Here is a 14,735-nt window from a genome sequence, read left to right as displayed (position 1 = left end):
CGGCCTGTTTTCTACCTGAAGTTTTGTTGACAGTGCAATAGAAAAGTGTGTTATTTTAAACTTCTATGTAACTTTCTTTCTAATATTTCCTAACTGTAAAGGAACACCTAAGGATAGCAAAAAAAAAAAACAGGATTGGAAATTTTGACTCATCAACTGGAGCGGCGGGTGGTAAACCCAGTGCTATAGGCAGTAAACTGGAGCAGTGAGCAAAATTTCCACCGTCACCTACCATGGGGAGAATCCTGAACTCAACTAAATGTGACGCATGCAACTGCATTTATTTTCCTTTTACCTAACATGTGATCTAATGCAATGTTTATGTGCATGCACTACACCACTCACAAGCTATGGCAAAATACAAGCAGTGATTCGGACGGATGCACAGATGTGGGACATTAATGCAGTGATGTCACGTGGATGAAAGTGACCTAAGATGCTTGTTGACTCTTGAGGCAAGAGTGGTGATGAGAAGTGCATGCATGGAGCTCTACGACGCATATCTAAGTACACTCAGGGATTCTAATGCCTCTAGTGTCACAGTGGCACATAACCATTAAATAGGTTGCAACAGATTATTGATGATTACAGACAGCTGAACTCGTAGGGTTTCTGTTGTAAAGTGACGTCAGCCGCAATCAACTGACCACGGCGGCGGTCAGACCTGCGACGCAGCAGAGGGTGCTAAGAATCACTGGCTCCGGACAGGCCGCCATTGGAATATGAACCTGGCAACGTTTAACACTAGAATGTTATCTAGTGAAGCGAGTCTAGCAGCGCTATTGGAGGAATTAGAGGGCAGTAAATGGGATATAATAGGGCTCAGTGAAGTTAGGAGGCCAAAAGAAGCATATACAGTGCTAAAAAGCGGGCACGTCCTGTGCTACCGGGGCTTAGCCGAGAGAAGAGAACTAGGAGTCGGATTCCTGATTAATAAGAATATAGCTGGTAACATACAGGAATTCTATAGCATTAACGAGAGGGTGGCAGGTCTTGTTGTAAAACTTAATAAGAGGTACCAAATGAAGATTGTACAGGTCTACGCCCCTACATCCAATCATGATGACCAGGAAGTCGAAAGCTTCTATGAAGACGTGGAATCGGCGATGGGTAGAGTGAAAACGAAATACACTATACTAATGGCGACTTTAATGCCAAGGTAGGCAAGAAGCAGGCTGGAGACAAAGCAGTGGGGGAATATGGCATAGGCACTAGGAATAACAGGGGAGAGTTATTAGTAGAGTTTGCGGAACAGAATAATATGAGGATAATGAATACCTTCTTCTGCAAGCGGGATAGCCGAAAGTGGACGTGGAGGAGCCCGAACGGTGAGACTAGAAACAAAATAGACTTCATACTCTGCGCTAACCCTGGCATCATACAAGATGTGGACGTGCTCGGCAAGGTGCGCTGCAGTGATCACAGGATGGTAAGAACTCGAATTAGCCTAGACCTGAGAAGGGAATGGAAGAAACTGGTACATAAGAAGCCGATCAATGAGTTAGCGGGAAGAGGGAAAATAGAGGAATTCCAGATCAAGCTACAGAACAGGTACTCGGCTTTAACTCAGGAAGAGGACCTTAGTGCTGAAGCAATGAACGACAATCTTGTGGGCATCATTAAGGAGTGTGCAATGGAAGTCGGTGGCAACTCCGTTAGGCAGGATACCAGTAAACTATCACAGGAGACGAAAGATCTGATCAAGAAACGCCGATGTATGAAAGCCTCTAACCCTACAGCTAGAACAGAACTGGCAGAACTTTCGAAGTTAATCAACAAGCGTAAGAGAGCTGACATCAGGAAGTACAATATGGATAGAATTGAACATGCTCTCAGGAACGGAGGAAGCCTAAAAACAGTGAAGAAGAAACTAGGAATTGGCAAGAATGAGATGTATGCGTTAAGAGACAAAGCCGGCAATATCATAACTAATATGGATGGGATAGTTCAAGTGGCTGAGGATTTCTATAGAGATTTATACAGTACCAGTGGCACCCACGACGATAATGGAAGGGAAAATAGTCTAGAGGAATTCGAAATCCCGAAGGTAACGCCGGAAGAAGTAAAGAAAGCCTTTGGAGATATGCAAAGGGGGAAGGCAGCTGGGGAGGATCAGGTAACAGCAGATTTGTTGAAGGATGGTGGACAGATTCTTCTAGAGAAACTGGCCACCCTGTATACGCAATGCCTCATGACCTCGAGCGTGCCGGAATCGTGGAAGAACGCTAACATAATCGTAATTCATAAGAAAGGAGACGCCAAAGACTTGAAAAATTAGACCGATCAGCTTACTGTCCGTTGCGTACAAACTATTTACTAAGGTAATCGCAAATAGAATCAGGAGCACCTTAGACTTCTGTCAAGCAAAGGACCAGGCAGGATTCCGTAAAGGCTACTCAACAATAGATTATATTCACACTATTAATCAGGTGATAGAGAAATGTGCAGAATATAAGCAACCCTTATATATAGCTGTCATTGATTACGAGAAAGCGTTTGATTCTGTCGAAACCTCAGCAGTCATGGAGGCATTACGGAATCGGGGTGTAGACGGGCCGTATGTAAAAGTACTGAAAGATATCTATAGCGGCTCCACAGCCACCGTAGTCCTCCATAAAGAAACCAAAATTCCAATAAAGAAAGACGTCAGACAGGGAGATACGATCTCTCCAATGCTATTCACCACGTGTTTACAGGAGGTATTCAGAGACCTGGATTGGGAAGAATTGGGGATAAAAGTTAATGGAGAATACCTTAGTAACTTGCAATTCGCTGATGATATTGCCTTGCTTAGTAACTCAGGGGACCAATTGCAATGCGTGCTCACTGACCTGGAGAGGCAAAGCAGAAGAGTGGGTTTAAAAATTAATCTGCAGAAAACTAAAGTAATGTTTAACAGTCTCGGAAGAGAACAACAATTTACAATAGGCAGCGAGGCACTGGAAGTAGTAAGGGAATACATCTACTTAGGGCAGGTAGTGACGGCAGATCCGGATCATGAGACAGAAATAATCGGAAGAATAAGAATGGGCTGGGGTGCGTTTGGCAGGCATTCTCAGATCATGAACAGCAGGTTGCCATTATCCCTCAAGAGGAAAGTGTATAATAGCTGCATCTTACCAGTACTCACCTACGGGGCAGAAACCTGGAGGCTTAAGAAAAGGTTCTACTGAAATTGAGGACGACGCAACGAGCTATGGAAAGAAGAATGATAGGTGTAACGTTGAGGGATAAGAAAAGAGCAGATTGGGTGAGGGAACAAATGCGAGTAAATGACATATTAGTTGAAATCAAGAAAAAGAAATGGGCATGGGCAGGACATGTAATGAGGAGGGAAGATAACCGATGGTCATTAAGGGTTACGGACTGGATCCCAAGGGAAAGGAAGCGTAGCAGGGGGCGGCAGAAAGTTAGGTGGGCGGATGAGATTAAGAAGTTTGCAGGGACCGCATGGCCACAATTAGTACATGACCGGGGTTGTTGGAGAAGTGTGGGAGAGGCCTTTGCCCTGCAGTGGGCGTAACCAGGCTGATGTTGATGATGATGATGAGCCGCAATCAGACTGCCTTGCAAGCGCTGACGGCACGTGTGTTTATCGTTTGATATCCTTCCCTTGTTCTCCCTTCCCCTTTCCCCTTCCTGTTTCGTATATATACGCTCAGAGACGGAAGCAATAAAGATTCATCTTCCAACCTTCAAACGGCGTGCTGTCGTATACAGTAAGACACGGCACGTGTGTCATAACTATGTAACAGTTTCATACTTATGACAATAAAGTCAGGTGCAAGTTGAAATCAAGAAGTACGGATGACAGCTCCCTGATAAACATAAAAGCACAGCGAACTCTACGTGTTCACAGCAACTACACTGTCCAGATGATAAGCTGATAAAATAATGCACGGCAGCCATGACATATTTCCAGCTCCTGCAATCACTTCCGATGCTTGCAGCATGCAAAAGCATGGTTATTAAGTTCAGCTTCAGTTGCTCTGAGAGAGTCGTTTCCTAAGGTGCGATTTCATTTCATCGCAACTCGGTATTGCCAGACTGCTTCAAGGTTTAACTACTGCAATATAAAAAAAATAAAATACAAATGCTCTACAGCACAGAATGCACTCAAATTTTGCCAGTCTGATGGGGGACGCATGCAGTTTAACCTGCAATGCGTAACTCAATATAAAAAATTTGGTGCCATGGCCCCTTTAATGCCTATTTGCATTTAGACAACACACAAAAGACAGTAAACCTAGATTATCAGAGACTGATAAGCCAAACAGTTTTTTTAGATCACACTGACTTTTTAGGGACTTCGATATTATGGTAGAACCTGACTATATTGAACCCGTTTACTTGGAATTACTCTATATATCAAACAATTTCTGGACAAGGTGTAGTTACAATGACTATATATAGAAAAGTTACGCTTACATCGAACAAAAATAGCAGCGACTTGCGATATATCGTCAAGCGGCAGAAAAGTGCCCCCAGAAGTTGGCTATCCCTCGCAGCAGCGGGGTACCCGGCGGTGCGGCTCCATCCAACCACTCTTCCTACCGTGACCGTGCTGCGTCGAGCAAGACGTTGACACCCCCCTGCAAAAAAATGATCCTGGCCCACTGGTTACTGGATCCGGCTCACTAGTTATAGAGTGGCTTATGACATAGGCAAAGCGGAGAGTGAGCAATGTTTTGTACGAAACTGCCAGTTACCTGCAGCACACAGTGGAATAATATTTGGCTCAAATGTTCATGGGAGCTTCATTTACAGATTAGGAACACCTTTTTTTTTTACTATGTTAAAAAAATGTTTCATGGCCCCTTTGAAATTCATGACACATCAGTAAAATCGTATGGCGAGCTTCATGTCTAACTTTCAGGGAAATTCAGGGAAGTTGACAGGTGCACAGCATGCACTCACCAGACAAGGAGGTCGTTGCAGAGGAAGACGGAAGACCGGATTTCTCTGAAAATTAAATTTTACTTAATTAGGACATGCTGCTGTACTAATACACTGAAAGCATAGTATTGGCTGTGCTTGTAAGCAATGAACACAACAGACATCAACAACCTGCTTCAGCCTATTTCTACAACTTACTGCTACTAAGTACTGGTCAGTTAATTTGTTATACACTTGATTTCCGTTATTTTGATTCTGACAGGATTGAAAAAAACTGGTCAAATTATCCGTCAAGTCAAATTTAAAAAAAGGCAGAAAAGGCACCGAAATGCGCCGTTGATTCACTTGGTAATATTTGCCTTTAAAGTTAGTTTCACGGACACAGCCATGTTATGGGTTGAACCATACGACGCGGGGAAAGGTGCCACCGTTACACATGCACATGCGTCGTCTCCGATCACAGTACGAGCACTGAGATGCCTAATAAGTTTACTCGCAGGCCTTAACAGTTTTAGACAGACCGCTTCTTTGTTGGCTTTGAGCGTCCCCTCAACTTCTGCAGTTTTTTCATCTTACCGCCTTCCTTTTCGCTAGCTTTCCCAAAACGCAGACGAATTTCTCTCGGTGCAGGGCGTGTGCACCCGCGTATAATTAAGGAACGCATACTAGGCCCCGTTAGGTTAAATGGTCCGATACACGAGACACCCATGGGAGGCGAAACGAGGGCTCAAATCATTTCCAGTACGCTTATCAGGCATCTAGGTGCTCGTACTGTGATCGGAGAAGGTGCATGCGCACCTGTATAATTAAGGAATGCATACTATGCCCCGTGACAGTGGCCCTTTCCGATTATCAGTATGCTTCACTGCACTAAATTGCTAATGCTTCACCGCATAACAGTGCCGTATTGCGGCGAAGCTGACCAGTCAAGTTCGAATTATCTGGCGAAGGCCAATTTTCAGATCGAAAACACGGAAGTTTCGTCCCCTAGAAGTGTATGGGTGCTGGCAGGGACCTTCGGTTGGGATCGAATCAATACAAAAATCGAATTAACAGATGCCTACTGTGCTCGGCCAACAACGGAATAATGGGGTTGAGGTTCCCAACGCAGCACATGGGCTGTGACCACAATGAGGGCGTGGGGGGGGGGGATGCTTACAATTTCGACCAGCTGGGGGTCTGTAAGGGACAGTAAACAGAAATGCCAGAGCAGTCTACACTAATAAAGCATTCTTTCAAACCGTTATTTTTGTTAATTTCAAAGGTAAAAGGCTGATTACTACATAGGTCAAAGTTTCATTTTCTGAACTTCACGCTAAAATTACGGTGCTGGTTGGTACGTCATGGCTTTCAAAGTATCTTCTCCTAATTGGGCTGTTGTGGCTCAGTAACAGTTTCTGAAGCGTGCCAAAATCAGTGTTTGGTCCTTTTGGAACACAATGCAGTCCATCTTTTACAATAAGAATTTACCTGGGCGCGAGCAAACAACATTGCAATTAATGGCGCCACTACGAGAAACTTCCAAGGCAGCGGCATCAGCTGTCTTCTATTTTTGCGAATTTTTTTTCTTTTCTGGATTAGCTAACCTCTCCTTGTGGTAAATGTGACTTTTTGGTATTGGAGAAGGGCAGTTTACACATGGGGCTCAAGTTATGTTTCTCTTTAGTGTCCCTCTAACATGCACCCAAGACACAGTACATGAGTGTTTTTTTGTATTTGGCTCCATTGAGGTAAAGCCTGCAAAAGCCAGGAATCAGAACTGGAACATTGCAGTTTGTTTCTGCTCACTAGTAAACTATGCAGTCTAATTTCATCACAATGAAATCAGTGGAAAGTCATTGCCAGGAATCTTACAAATAACCATGAAATGAAACATGTAGTTTGGTTCAGTGGCACATAAAGGAATTTAGTACTAATTGTATGGTATTTTGACATAGGTGCTCTTGTTAGCAAGCAGCAATAGGACTGTCAAAATGTCAAGCACCACCTGTTCACTTGCATTAATGCACCATCCACCATCTTGTCTACGGCAGGGCAAAATGAAACTGCTCGCTGGACAGCATAGCTACAAACGTAGCTGCTGATTTCACCCATGTTTTATTGAACCGGTACTATTCATTATGCAGGGACTCAATTGTACGGCACATAAAAATTGAAATGCAAGGCCATTCCACAGGAGACCGCTGGAATACATGCATCAGAACTTCACATTCTAGGTCACACACTGACTGGTCCATAAAGTTTCGCCCAGCTGATAAGAAATCAGTGAGGATCAGCCATCACATTATTTACTACCTATATCCCCTCCCGTCTTCTTAAAAGTTCAAACAGCTCTTTCGACTAGGTCGTTACCACATTTACTCAACTGTAATGCTCAAATTTTTTACAGGAAAATTTCCTATAGGACATATGCACTACAATCAAGTGTGAAACCAATATTGCAATAGGTTGCAACTTCCCCAATATCAATATCAATTGCAACTTCCCCAATATCTGATTACACCTTCCATGTCTCGAATGTCGTGCTTTGCCCTGCTGTATATGTTGGAGGCTCCTGTGAGCATAGGAAGATTGCTATCATTGAACACCACCTATATGCAGGGCCCAATTAGCACCTTCAGTGACTTCAGAGTTCAATTCCTTTTTTTTTTTTTTTTGCAAGTGAGAAAAAAATCGCTATTTCTCTCTCTAAATATAAAAACCTGGTCAGGAAATAACCGATGTAGCTAAACTATGTTCTGCATTTTTCAAAGTATAAAAATCGGGATGTTTGTCGTAATGAAGGCCTCTGCATTTTAGACTGCAGCTCTTAAGCGCCCGTTCCTGCGTTGAGTGTTGGCAGCGTTACACTTCTTCAAAGAGCGAATGAGCACGGGCGAAAAATGAAAGTGAATGCGGAGGAAATAACGAAAGAGCGGGCGAAGAGGAAAGTAGAGGAGGAGCAGAGGGGAAACAGCCTACTCATGCGCTGAGTTTCTGGTGGCCGCAGCATCTACCACCACATGGGCAACCTCATCTACACTTTTGAGGAAGGGCCTAGGTGGCATGAGGTGGGGAGGGCTATGCTTGTCTGCGCCATCAGTTGCTGAGGTCAGTCTGCGGTACCAGTGTGTGTGACGTGTATCACTGCTGCTGCAAGGGGTGATGGCGAGCGGCTGCGAGTAAGGCTCGATGTGACACTACCTTAAGTGTTGTCGCCACTGACACAGGTGGCACGATTTCCCTGCGACAAAGGGTCGCTCTCATTGTCGGTGGAACGAAAGCATGAGAAGTATAGTGCCACGCGAGACGGGCTGTGCGGCTATGATGGCTACGATATGAGGCCAGGGTAGCACGCATCGTCTGTACGGAGACAAAGCGCACTACTTACAGCACTCTCGTCCTAATATAACCCTACATAATCATAATACAATATGTTGACATGCAAAACAGAAACATGCATAGAGCTGCGCTCATATTTCGCATCATGGAGTACTGTAACTGTAAAACTTTTTTCTCACATCTGACTGAAAAACCGGGTGCTTGTCCCAATCGAAGAAGTGATAGAATCGCGTAAATATGGTAAATTATCATCATTAGTGCAATACATGTGATGACTGTTGCCTGTGCTGTGTGTGGGGCACAGATCTTTTGCTAGGCATGTGCACTTTTAGCCGTCACCTGTCATTGGAACTTTCAAGAAAATAAAACACTCGATCAGTCAATTTACCTGTGATCGCCTGCCTACTGTAGCATTAAGAATTTCTTATGAAGCTCTTTATTAACACTCGGCAGAGGCTTTCAAAGAATCCCCAAGTAAAAATGTGTTCATCAAGGCAATAGAACTGAAAGTTGGGACACTTGGTGATAATTGTGTGCAATGAAGTAAAACAATGTTTTCATCATCACCGAAAGCAACGCTTGACTGTGGAGACCTACAAGTGCAACACTTTCAGTGTCGACAAAAGCGGCCATCTGCCTCACCCAAAGCGTCCCTCAAGGCGGTTGACAAAGCACTGGACTCGGAGGAAAGCGTGCTTGTCCAGTGGCAGGAACTGCACTCCTTGGAACACATCTAGCAGGTCGGCGTGCTGGACACGCAGGCGGGGAATTTGCTGCGAGACAATCGGACAAGGGTTAGGGTCAAGACACTACTACAATAACGTGATTTTACTAGGGGTGTGCGAATATCAATATTTTTCACTATGAATTGAACATGAAATTTACCTTTGAATATCAAATAATGATATGCATGTGCATTTATTAGCAAGTTGGGCAATTGTTATGATGCAACATTGCAATTACATTGTCGATGTTAAAAAACTGGACTAGTAAGCCATTATACTAAAACATTGTATGTTTGGCTCGTGTTACCTTGGAAAATTTAGTAATTCCCACTAGCTGCCCTCACCAGCCCTGTGCCTTATTATACTGCATCAAGTGCCAATAAACTTCGAGGCATTTGACCCAGTGCCAGTTGTCACTCATCACACTTGTTGTCAAGCAATAAGCTCAGAAATAAAAGTGGTGCTGCGAAATAAAAAAAAAATGGAGGACGCTTAAGCTTCGCCTTTAAAAGCATTCAAAGATCCCTCACTTCTCCTGACACTTTCCAGCAACTGCAGCATATGTAACAGTAATGTTTTCCTGGAAATGCTGGTGACAAATGCTGTGCATGAAGGCAAGCTTTCTGGTTCTTTTTTTTATGGTGTTGCAAGGAACCGAGCGGGCCAGGCCGCTCCTACTAAGACAGACCAAAGGGCAGCTGGAAAAGGGGTTTGTGTTTGAATATACGAGAAAACATAATTCTGTTATGCGGAAACTCAAATTACAATCCGATGCTATCATGTCTGTCATCATCATCAGCCTAGTTACGCCCACTGCAGGGCAAAGGCCTCTCCCATACTTCTCCAACTACCCCGGTCATGTACTAATTGTGGCCATGTCCCTGCAAACGTCTTAATGTCATCCGCCCACCTAACTTTCTGCCGCACCCTTCTACGCTTCCCTTCCCTTGGAATCCAGTCCGTAACCCTTAATGACCATCGGTTATCTTCCCTCCTCAATACATGTCCGGCCCATGCCCATTTCTTTTTCTTGATTTCAACTAAGATGTCATTTACCCGTGTTTGTTGCCTCACCCAATCAGCTCTTTTCTTATCCCTTAACGTTACACTAATCATTCTTCTTTCCATAGCTCATTGCGTTGTCCTCAATTTCAGCAGAACCCTTTTCGTAAGCCTCCAGGTTTCTGCCCCATATGTAAGTACTGGTAACACACAGCTGTTATACACTTTCCTTTTGAGGGATAGTGGCAACCTGTTGTTCATGATTTGAGAATGCCTGCCAAACGCACCCCAGCCCATTCTTATTCTTCTGGTTTTTTCAGTCTCATGATCCGGGTCCGTGGTCACTACCTGCCCTAAGTAGATGTATTCCCTTACCACTTCCAGTGCCTCGCTACCTATCGTAAACTGCTGTTCTCTTCCGAGACTGTTAAACATTACTTTAGTTTTCTGCTGATTAATTTTCAGACCCACCCTTCTGCTTTGCGTCTCCAGGTCAGTGAGCATGCCTTGCAATTGGTCTCCTGAGTTACTAAGCAAGGCAATATCACCAGCGAATCGCAAGTTGCTAAGGTATTCTCCATCAACTTTTATCCCCCATTCTTCCCACTCCAGGTGTCTGAATACCTCCTGTAAACATGCGGTGAATAGCATTGGAGACATGGTATCTCCCTGTCTGACGCCTTTCTTTATTGGGATTTTGTTGCTTTCTTTATGGAGGACTACAGTGGCTGTGGAGCCGCTATAGATATCTTTCAGTATTTTTACATACGGCTCGTCTACACCCTGATTCCGCAATGCCTCCATGACTGCTGAGGTTTCGACTGAATCAAACGCTTTCTCATAATCATTGAAAGCTATATATAAAGGTTGGTTATATTCCGCACAATTTTCTATGATTGATAGTGTGAATATGGTCTATTGTTGAGTAGCCTTTACGGAATCCTGCCTGGTCCTTCGGTTTACAGAAGTCTAAGGTGTTCCTAATTCTATTTGCGATTACCTTAGTAAATACTTTGTAGGCAACGGACAGTAAGCTGATCGGTCTATAATTTTTCAAGTCTTTGGCGTCCCCTTTCTTATGGATTAGGATTATGTTAGCGTTCTTCCAAGATTCCGGCACGCTCGAGGTTATGATGCATTGCATATACAGGGTGGCCAGTTTCTCTAGAACAATCTGACCACCATCCTTCAACAAATCTGCTGTTACCTGACCCTCCCCAGCTGCCTTCCCCCTTTGCACAGCTCCTGAGGCTTTCTTTACTTTGTCTGGCGTTACCTGCGGGATTTCGAATTCCTCTAGGCTATTCTCTCTTCCACGATCATCGTGGGTGCCACTGGTACTATATAAATCTCTGTAGAACTCCTCAGCCACTTGAACTATCTCATCCATATTAGTAACGATATTGCTGGCTTTGTCTCTCAACGCACACATCTGATTTTTGCCTATTCCTAGTTTCTTCTTCACTGTTTTTAGGCTTACTCCGTTCCTGAGAGCCTGTTCAATTCTATCCATATTATAGTTCCTGATGTCCGCTGTCTTACGCTTGTTGATTAACTTAGAAAGTTCTGCCAGTTCTATTCTAGCTGTAGGGTTAGAGGCTTTCATACATTGGCGTTTCTTGATCAGACCTTTGTCTCCTGCGATAGCTTACTGGTTTCCTGTCTAACGGCGTTACCACCGACTTCTATTGCGCACGCCTTAATGATGCCGATGAGATTGTCATTCATTGCTTCAACACTAAGGTCCTCTTTCTGAGTTAAAGTCAAATACCTGTTCTGTAGCTTGATCCGGAATACCTCTAGTTTCCGTCTTACCGCTAACTCATTGATTGGCTTCTTGTGTACCAGTTTCTTCCGTTCCCTCCTCAAGTCTAGGCTAATTCGAGTTCTTACCATCTTATGGTCACTGCAGTGTACCTTGCCGAGCACGTCCACATCTTGTATGATGCCAGGGTTAGCGCAGAGTATGAAGTCTATTTCATTTCTAGTCTCACCATTCGGGCTCCTCCACGTCCACTTTCGACTAACCCGCTTGCAGAAAAAGGTATTCATTATCTGCATATTATTCTGTTCTGTAAACTCTACTAATAACTCTCCTCTGCTATTTCTAGAGCTTATGCCATATTCCCCTTCTGACTTGTCTCCAGGCTGCTTCTTGCCTACCCTGGCATTGAAGTCGCCCATCAGTATAGTGTATTTTGTTTTGACTTTACCCATCGCCGATTCCACGTCTTCATAAAAGCTTTCGACTTCCTGGTCATCATGACTGCATGTAGGGGCATAGACTTGTACCACCTTCAATTTGTACCTCTTATTAAGTTTCACAAGAAGACCTGCCACCCTCTCGTTAATGCTACAGAACTCCTGTATGTTACCAGCTATTTCCTTATTAATCAGGAATCCGACTCCTAGTTCTCATCTCTCCGCTAAGCCCGAGTAGCACAGTACGTGCCCGCTTTTTAGCACTGTATATGCTTCTTTTGTCCTCCTCAGCTCACTGAGCCCTATTATATCCCATTTAATACCCTCTAATTCCTCCAATAACACTGCTAGACTCGCCTCACTAGATAATGTTCTAACGTTAAACGTTGCCAGGTTCAGATTCCAATGGCGGCCTCTCCGGAGCCAGGTATTCTTAGCACCCTCTGCAGCGTCATATATCTGACCGCCGCCGTGGTCAGTTGCTTCGCGGCTGCTGGGGACTGAGGGCCGGAGTTTGATTGTTGTATTTATATGGGAGGTTGTGGTTAAGTACTGCACCAGGGTGGCCAATCCTGCTCTGGTGAGAGAGTGCGTTACTGGTTCTGGTCGCCGGGATCAGGCCGCACTCCAGGCCTGTTTGTGCAATTTTATCAACACACTTTATTTTTTTTGTATTTTCCGGTGGAGAATTGCACGGCACCGGGATTTGAACCATGGTCCTCTTGCACGGGAGACGGATACTCTACCCTCCCCGCAGTAGTTAAATTAAAAAATTAAATTATGGGGTTTTACGTGACAAAACCACTTTCTGATAATGAGGCACGCCGTAGTGGGGGACTCCGGAAATTTCGACCACCTGGGGTTTTTTAACGTGCACCTAATTCTAAATACACGGGTGTTTTCGCATTTTGCCCCCATGGAAATGCAGCTGCCGTAGCCGGGATCCGATCCCGCGCCCTCGTGCTCAGCAGTCTAACACCATAGCCACTGAGCAACTGCGGCGGGTCCCGCAGGAGTTGTGCGCCTCATTTAACGTACAGTGGTGCCTTATTTGATCAGTCAAGGTTGACCAATCTGAGCTCGGTTATACCGCACGGATGGCACTCGGCTAGAGAACCTGGTATTTATGACTTGCACATGTGTCACCATACCTAAGTGAGGATGTATATAAATTTTTTTTTAGGAGGGTTTCCGTACAGTCATAAAATAAAGAAAAAGACATTAAAAAGAAAGAAAAAAAGAAAAAAACAAGAGGAAAAAAAGGGAACATGACAGGTGATTTGAACTCATGACCCTTGGATGTTGCCCGGAAAGATAGCTCAGTCGGTTGGTTCGTCAGGCCCCAGGTTACTTTCAAGCGCCATAGCTCCTGCTCCGAGCCTCATACTTACGTGGAAAGGGACTGATGTTGTCCCTTTCCACATAATTTCTTGGGAAAATGGGGGGGGGGGAGATGAGGGGGGGTAATATGCGCTCACGGAGAGGGCATATTTAGACTTGAGGGAAAGCTTTGTTAACAAACGATAGCACAGCAATCAGCATTCGAATATAATTATAACCCTAATAATAATTGTAAATATTCATCTCATCTATGGGCTCTAATGCGCGCGCTGCTGCTTTGTCTCTGCGTGTAGTAGTTAAGAGAGCCAGTTTAAGGGCGGAGAAGAATGAAGGAAAGGAAAGCAAAAAATTGCAGCGCCATGGTTTTAAAGCGCAACCATGGTAGAGAAACGGAAGGCGATATAAGCGTGCGTGGCCATGATACGCACACGACAAACCGCCTTAAAATATTTAGACTTGAGGGGAAAGCTTCGTTAACAAACTATAACACGGCAATCAGCACTCGAATATGACGAGAGAAATTATTGAGACATGGAAAATTCCCTTGAAATAAATATGGTTTGCGAGACAAATGCTTGTAAGTATTGAACCTCTTAAAAGATGAGGGGTGGAAATATGCGCTCACCGAGAGGGCATCGTCAGCACGAGACCACTACCAGCCACCTCACTGAGATGTGGGGAGCTTCGCAGCCGGAACGAAGCCTCCCTTCTCCGCCGGCCAAGAGGGGAAAACGCGCTTTCCGATCGCTCAAGGTTGCGCGGACATAGTATCGCTCTAGTGTCTAGGAAAAGCTTAAACAGGTGCGAGGGCGGCACGCATAGCGTGGGAAGCTAGCCGCCAGAATAGCTATCTCAAGGACTGCTGCTGACGAGGGCGAAATACATTCGTGTAATTATAATAACCCTAATAGGACTACTTTCGAAAGAACAAAAAAAAGAGAAAGGAAACGGCCCAGGAGGCTATACTACGAGAGCTATGACTGATAATTTTCTATATATATATATGTATTCATCTCATCTATGGGATCGCATCTCTGCGTGTATGAGTGAAGAGAGCCAGTTTAAGGGCGGAGAAGAATGAAGGAAAGGAAAGCAAAATTGCAGCGCCGTGGTTTTAAAGCGCAACCGTGGTAAAGAAACGGAAGGCGATATAAGCGTGCGTGGCCATGATACGCACACGACAAACCGCCTTAAAATATTTAGACTTGAGGGGAAAGCTTCGTTAACAAACTATAACACGGCAATCAG

General features: G+C 44.5%; 1 protein-coding gene across 1 annotated transcript in view; it reads right to left on the bottom strand.

Annotated features, from left to right (window-relative positions):
- Nucleotides 1-14,735, bottom strand: part of Ccz1 (vacuolar fusion protein CCZ1) — a 79,412-nt gene that overhangs the window by 46,790 nt on the left and 17,887 nt on the right. The window contains exons 6-7 of the mRNA XM_065444543.1: nt 8,860-8,990; nt 4,918-4,962 (exon numbers count right to left, since the gene is read on the bottom strand). Of these exons, the coding sequence (XP_065300615.1) occupies nt 4,918-4,962; nt 8,860-8,990 (176 nt within the window). The remainder of the gene's footprint in view (nt 1-4,917; nt 4,963-8,859; nt 8,991-14,735) is intronic.

The sequence above is a fragment of the Dermacentor albipictus genome, chromosome 8, assembly GCF_038994185.2.
Source record: "Dermacentor albipictus isolate Rhodes 1998 colony chromosome 8, USDA_Dalb.pri_finalv2, whole genome shotgun sequence".
NCBI classification, from domain to species: Eukaryota; Metazoa; Arthropoda; class Arachnida; order Ixodida; family Ixodidae; genus Dermacentor; species Dermacentor albipictus.
The sequence above is the reverse complement of the archived record's forward strand: the minus strand, read 5'-3'. Positions and strand labels throughout refer to the sequence as shown.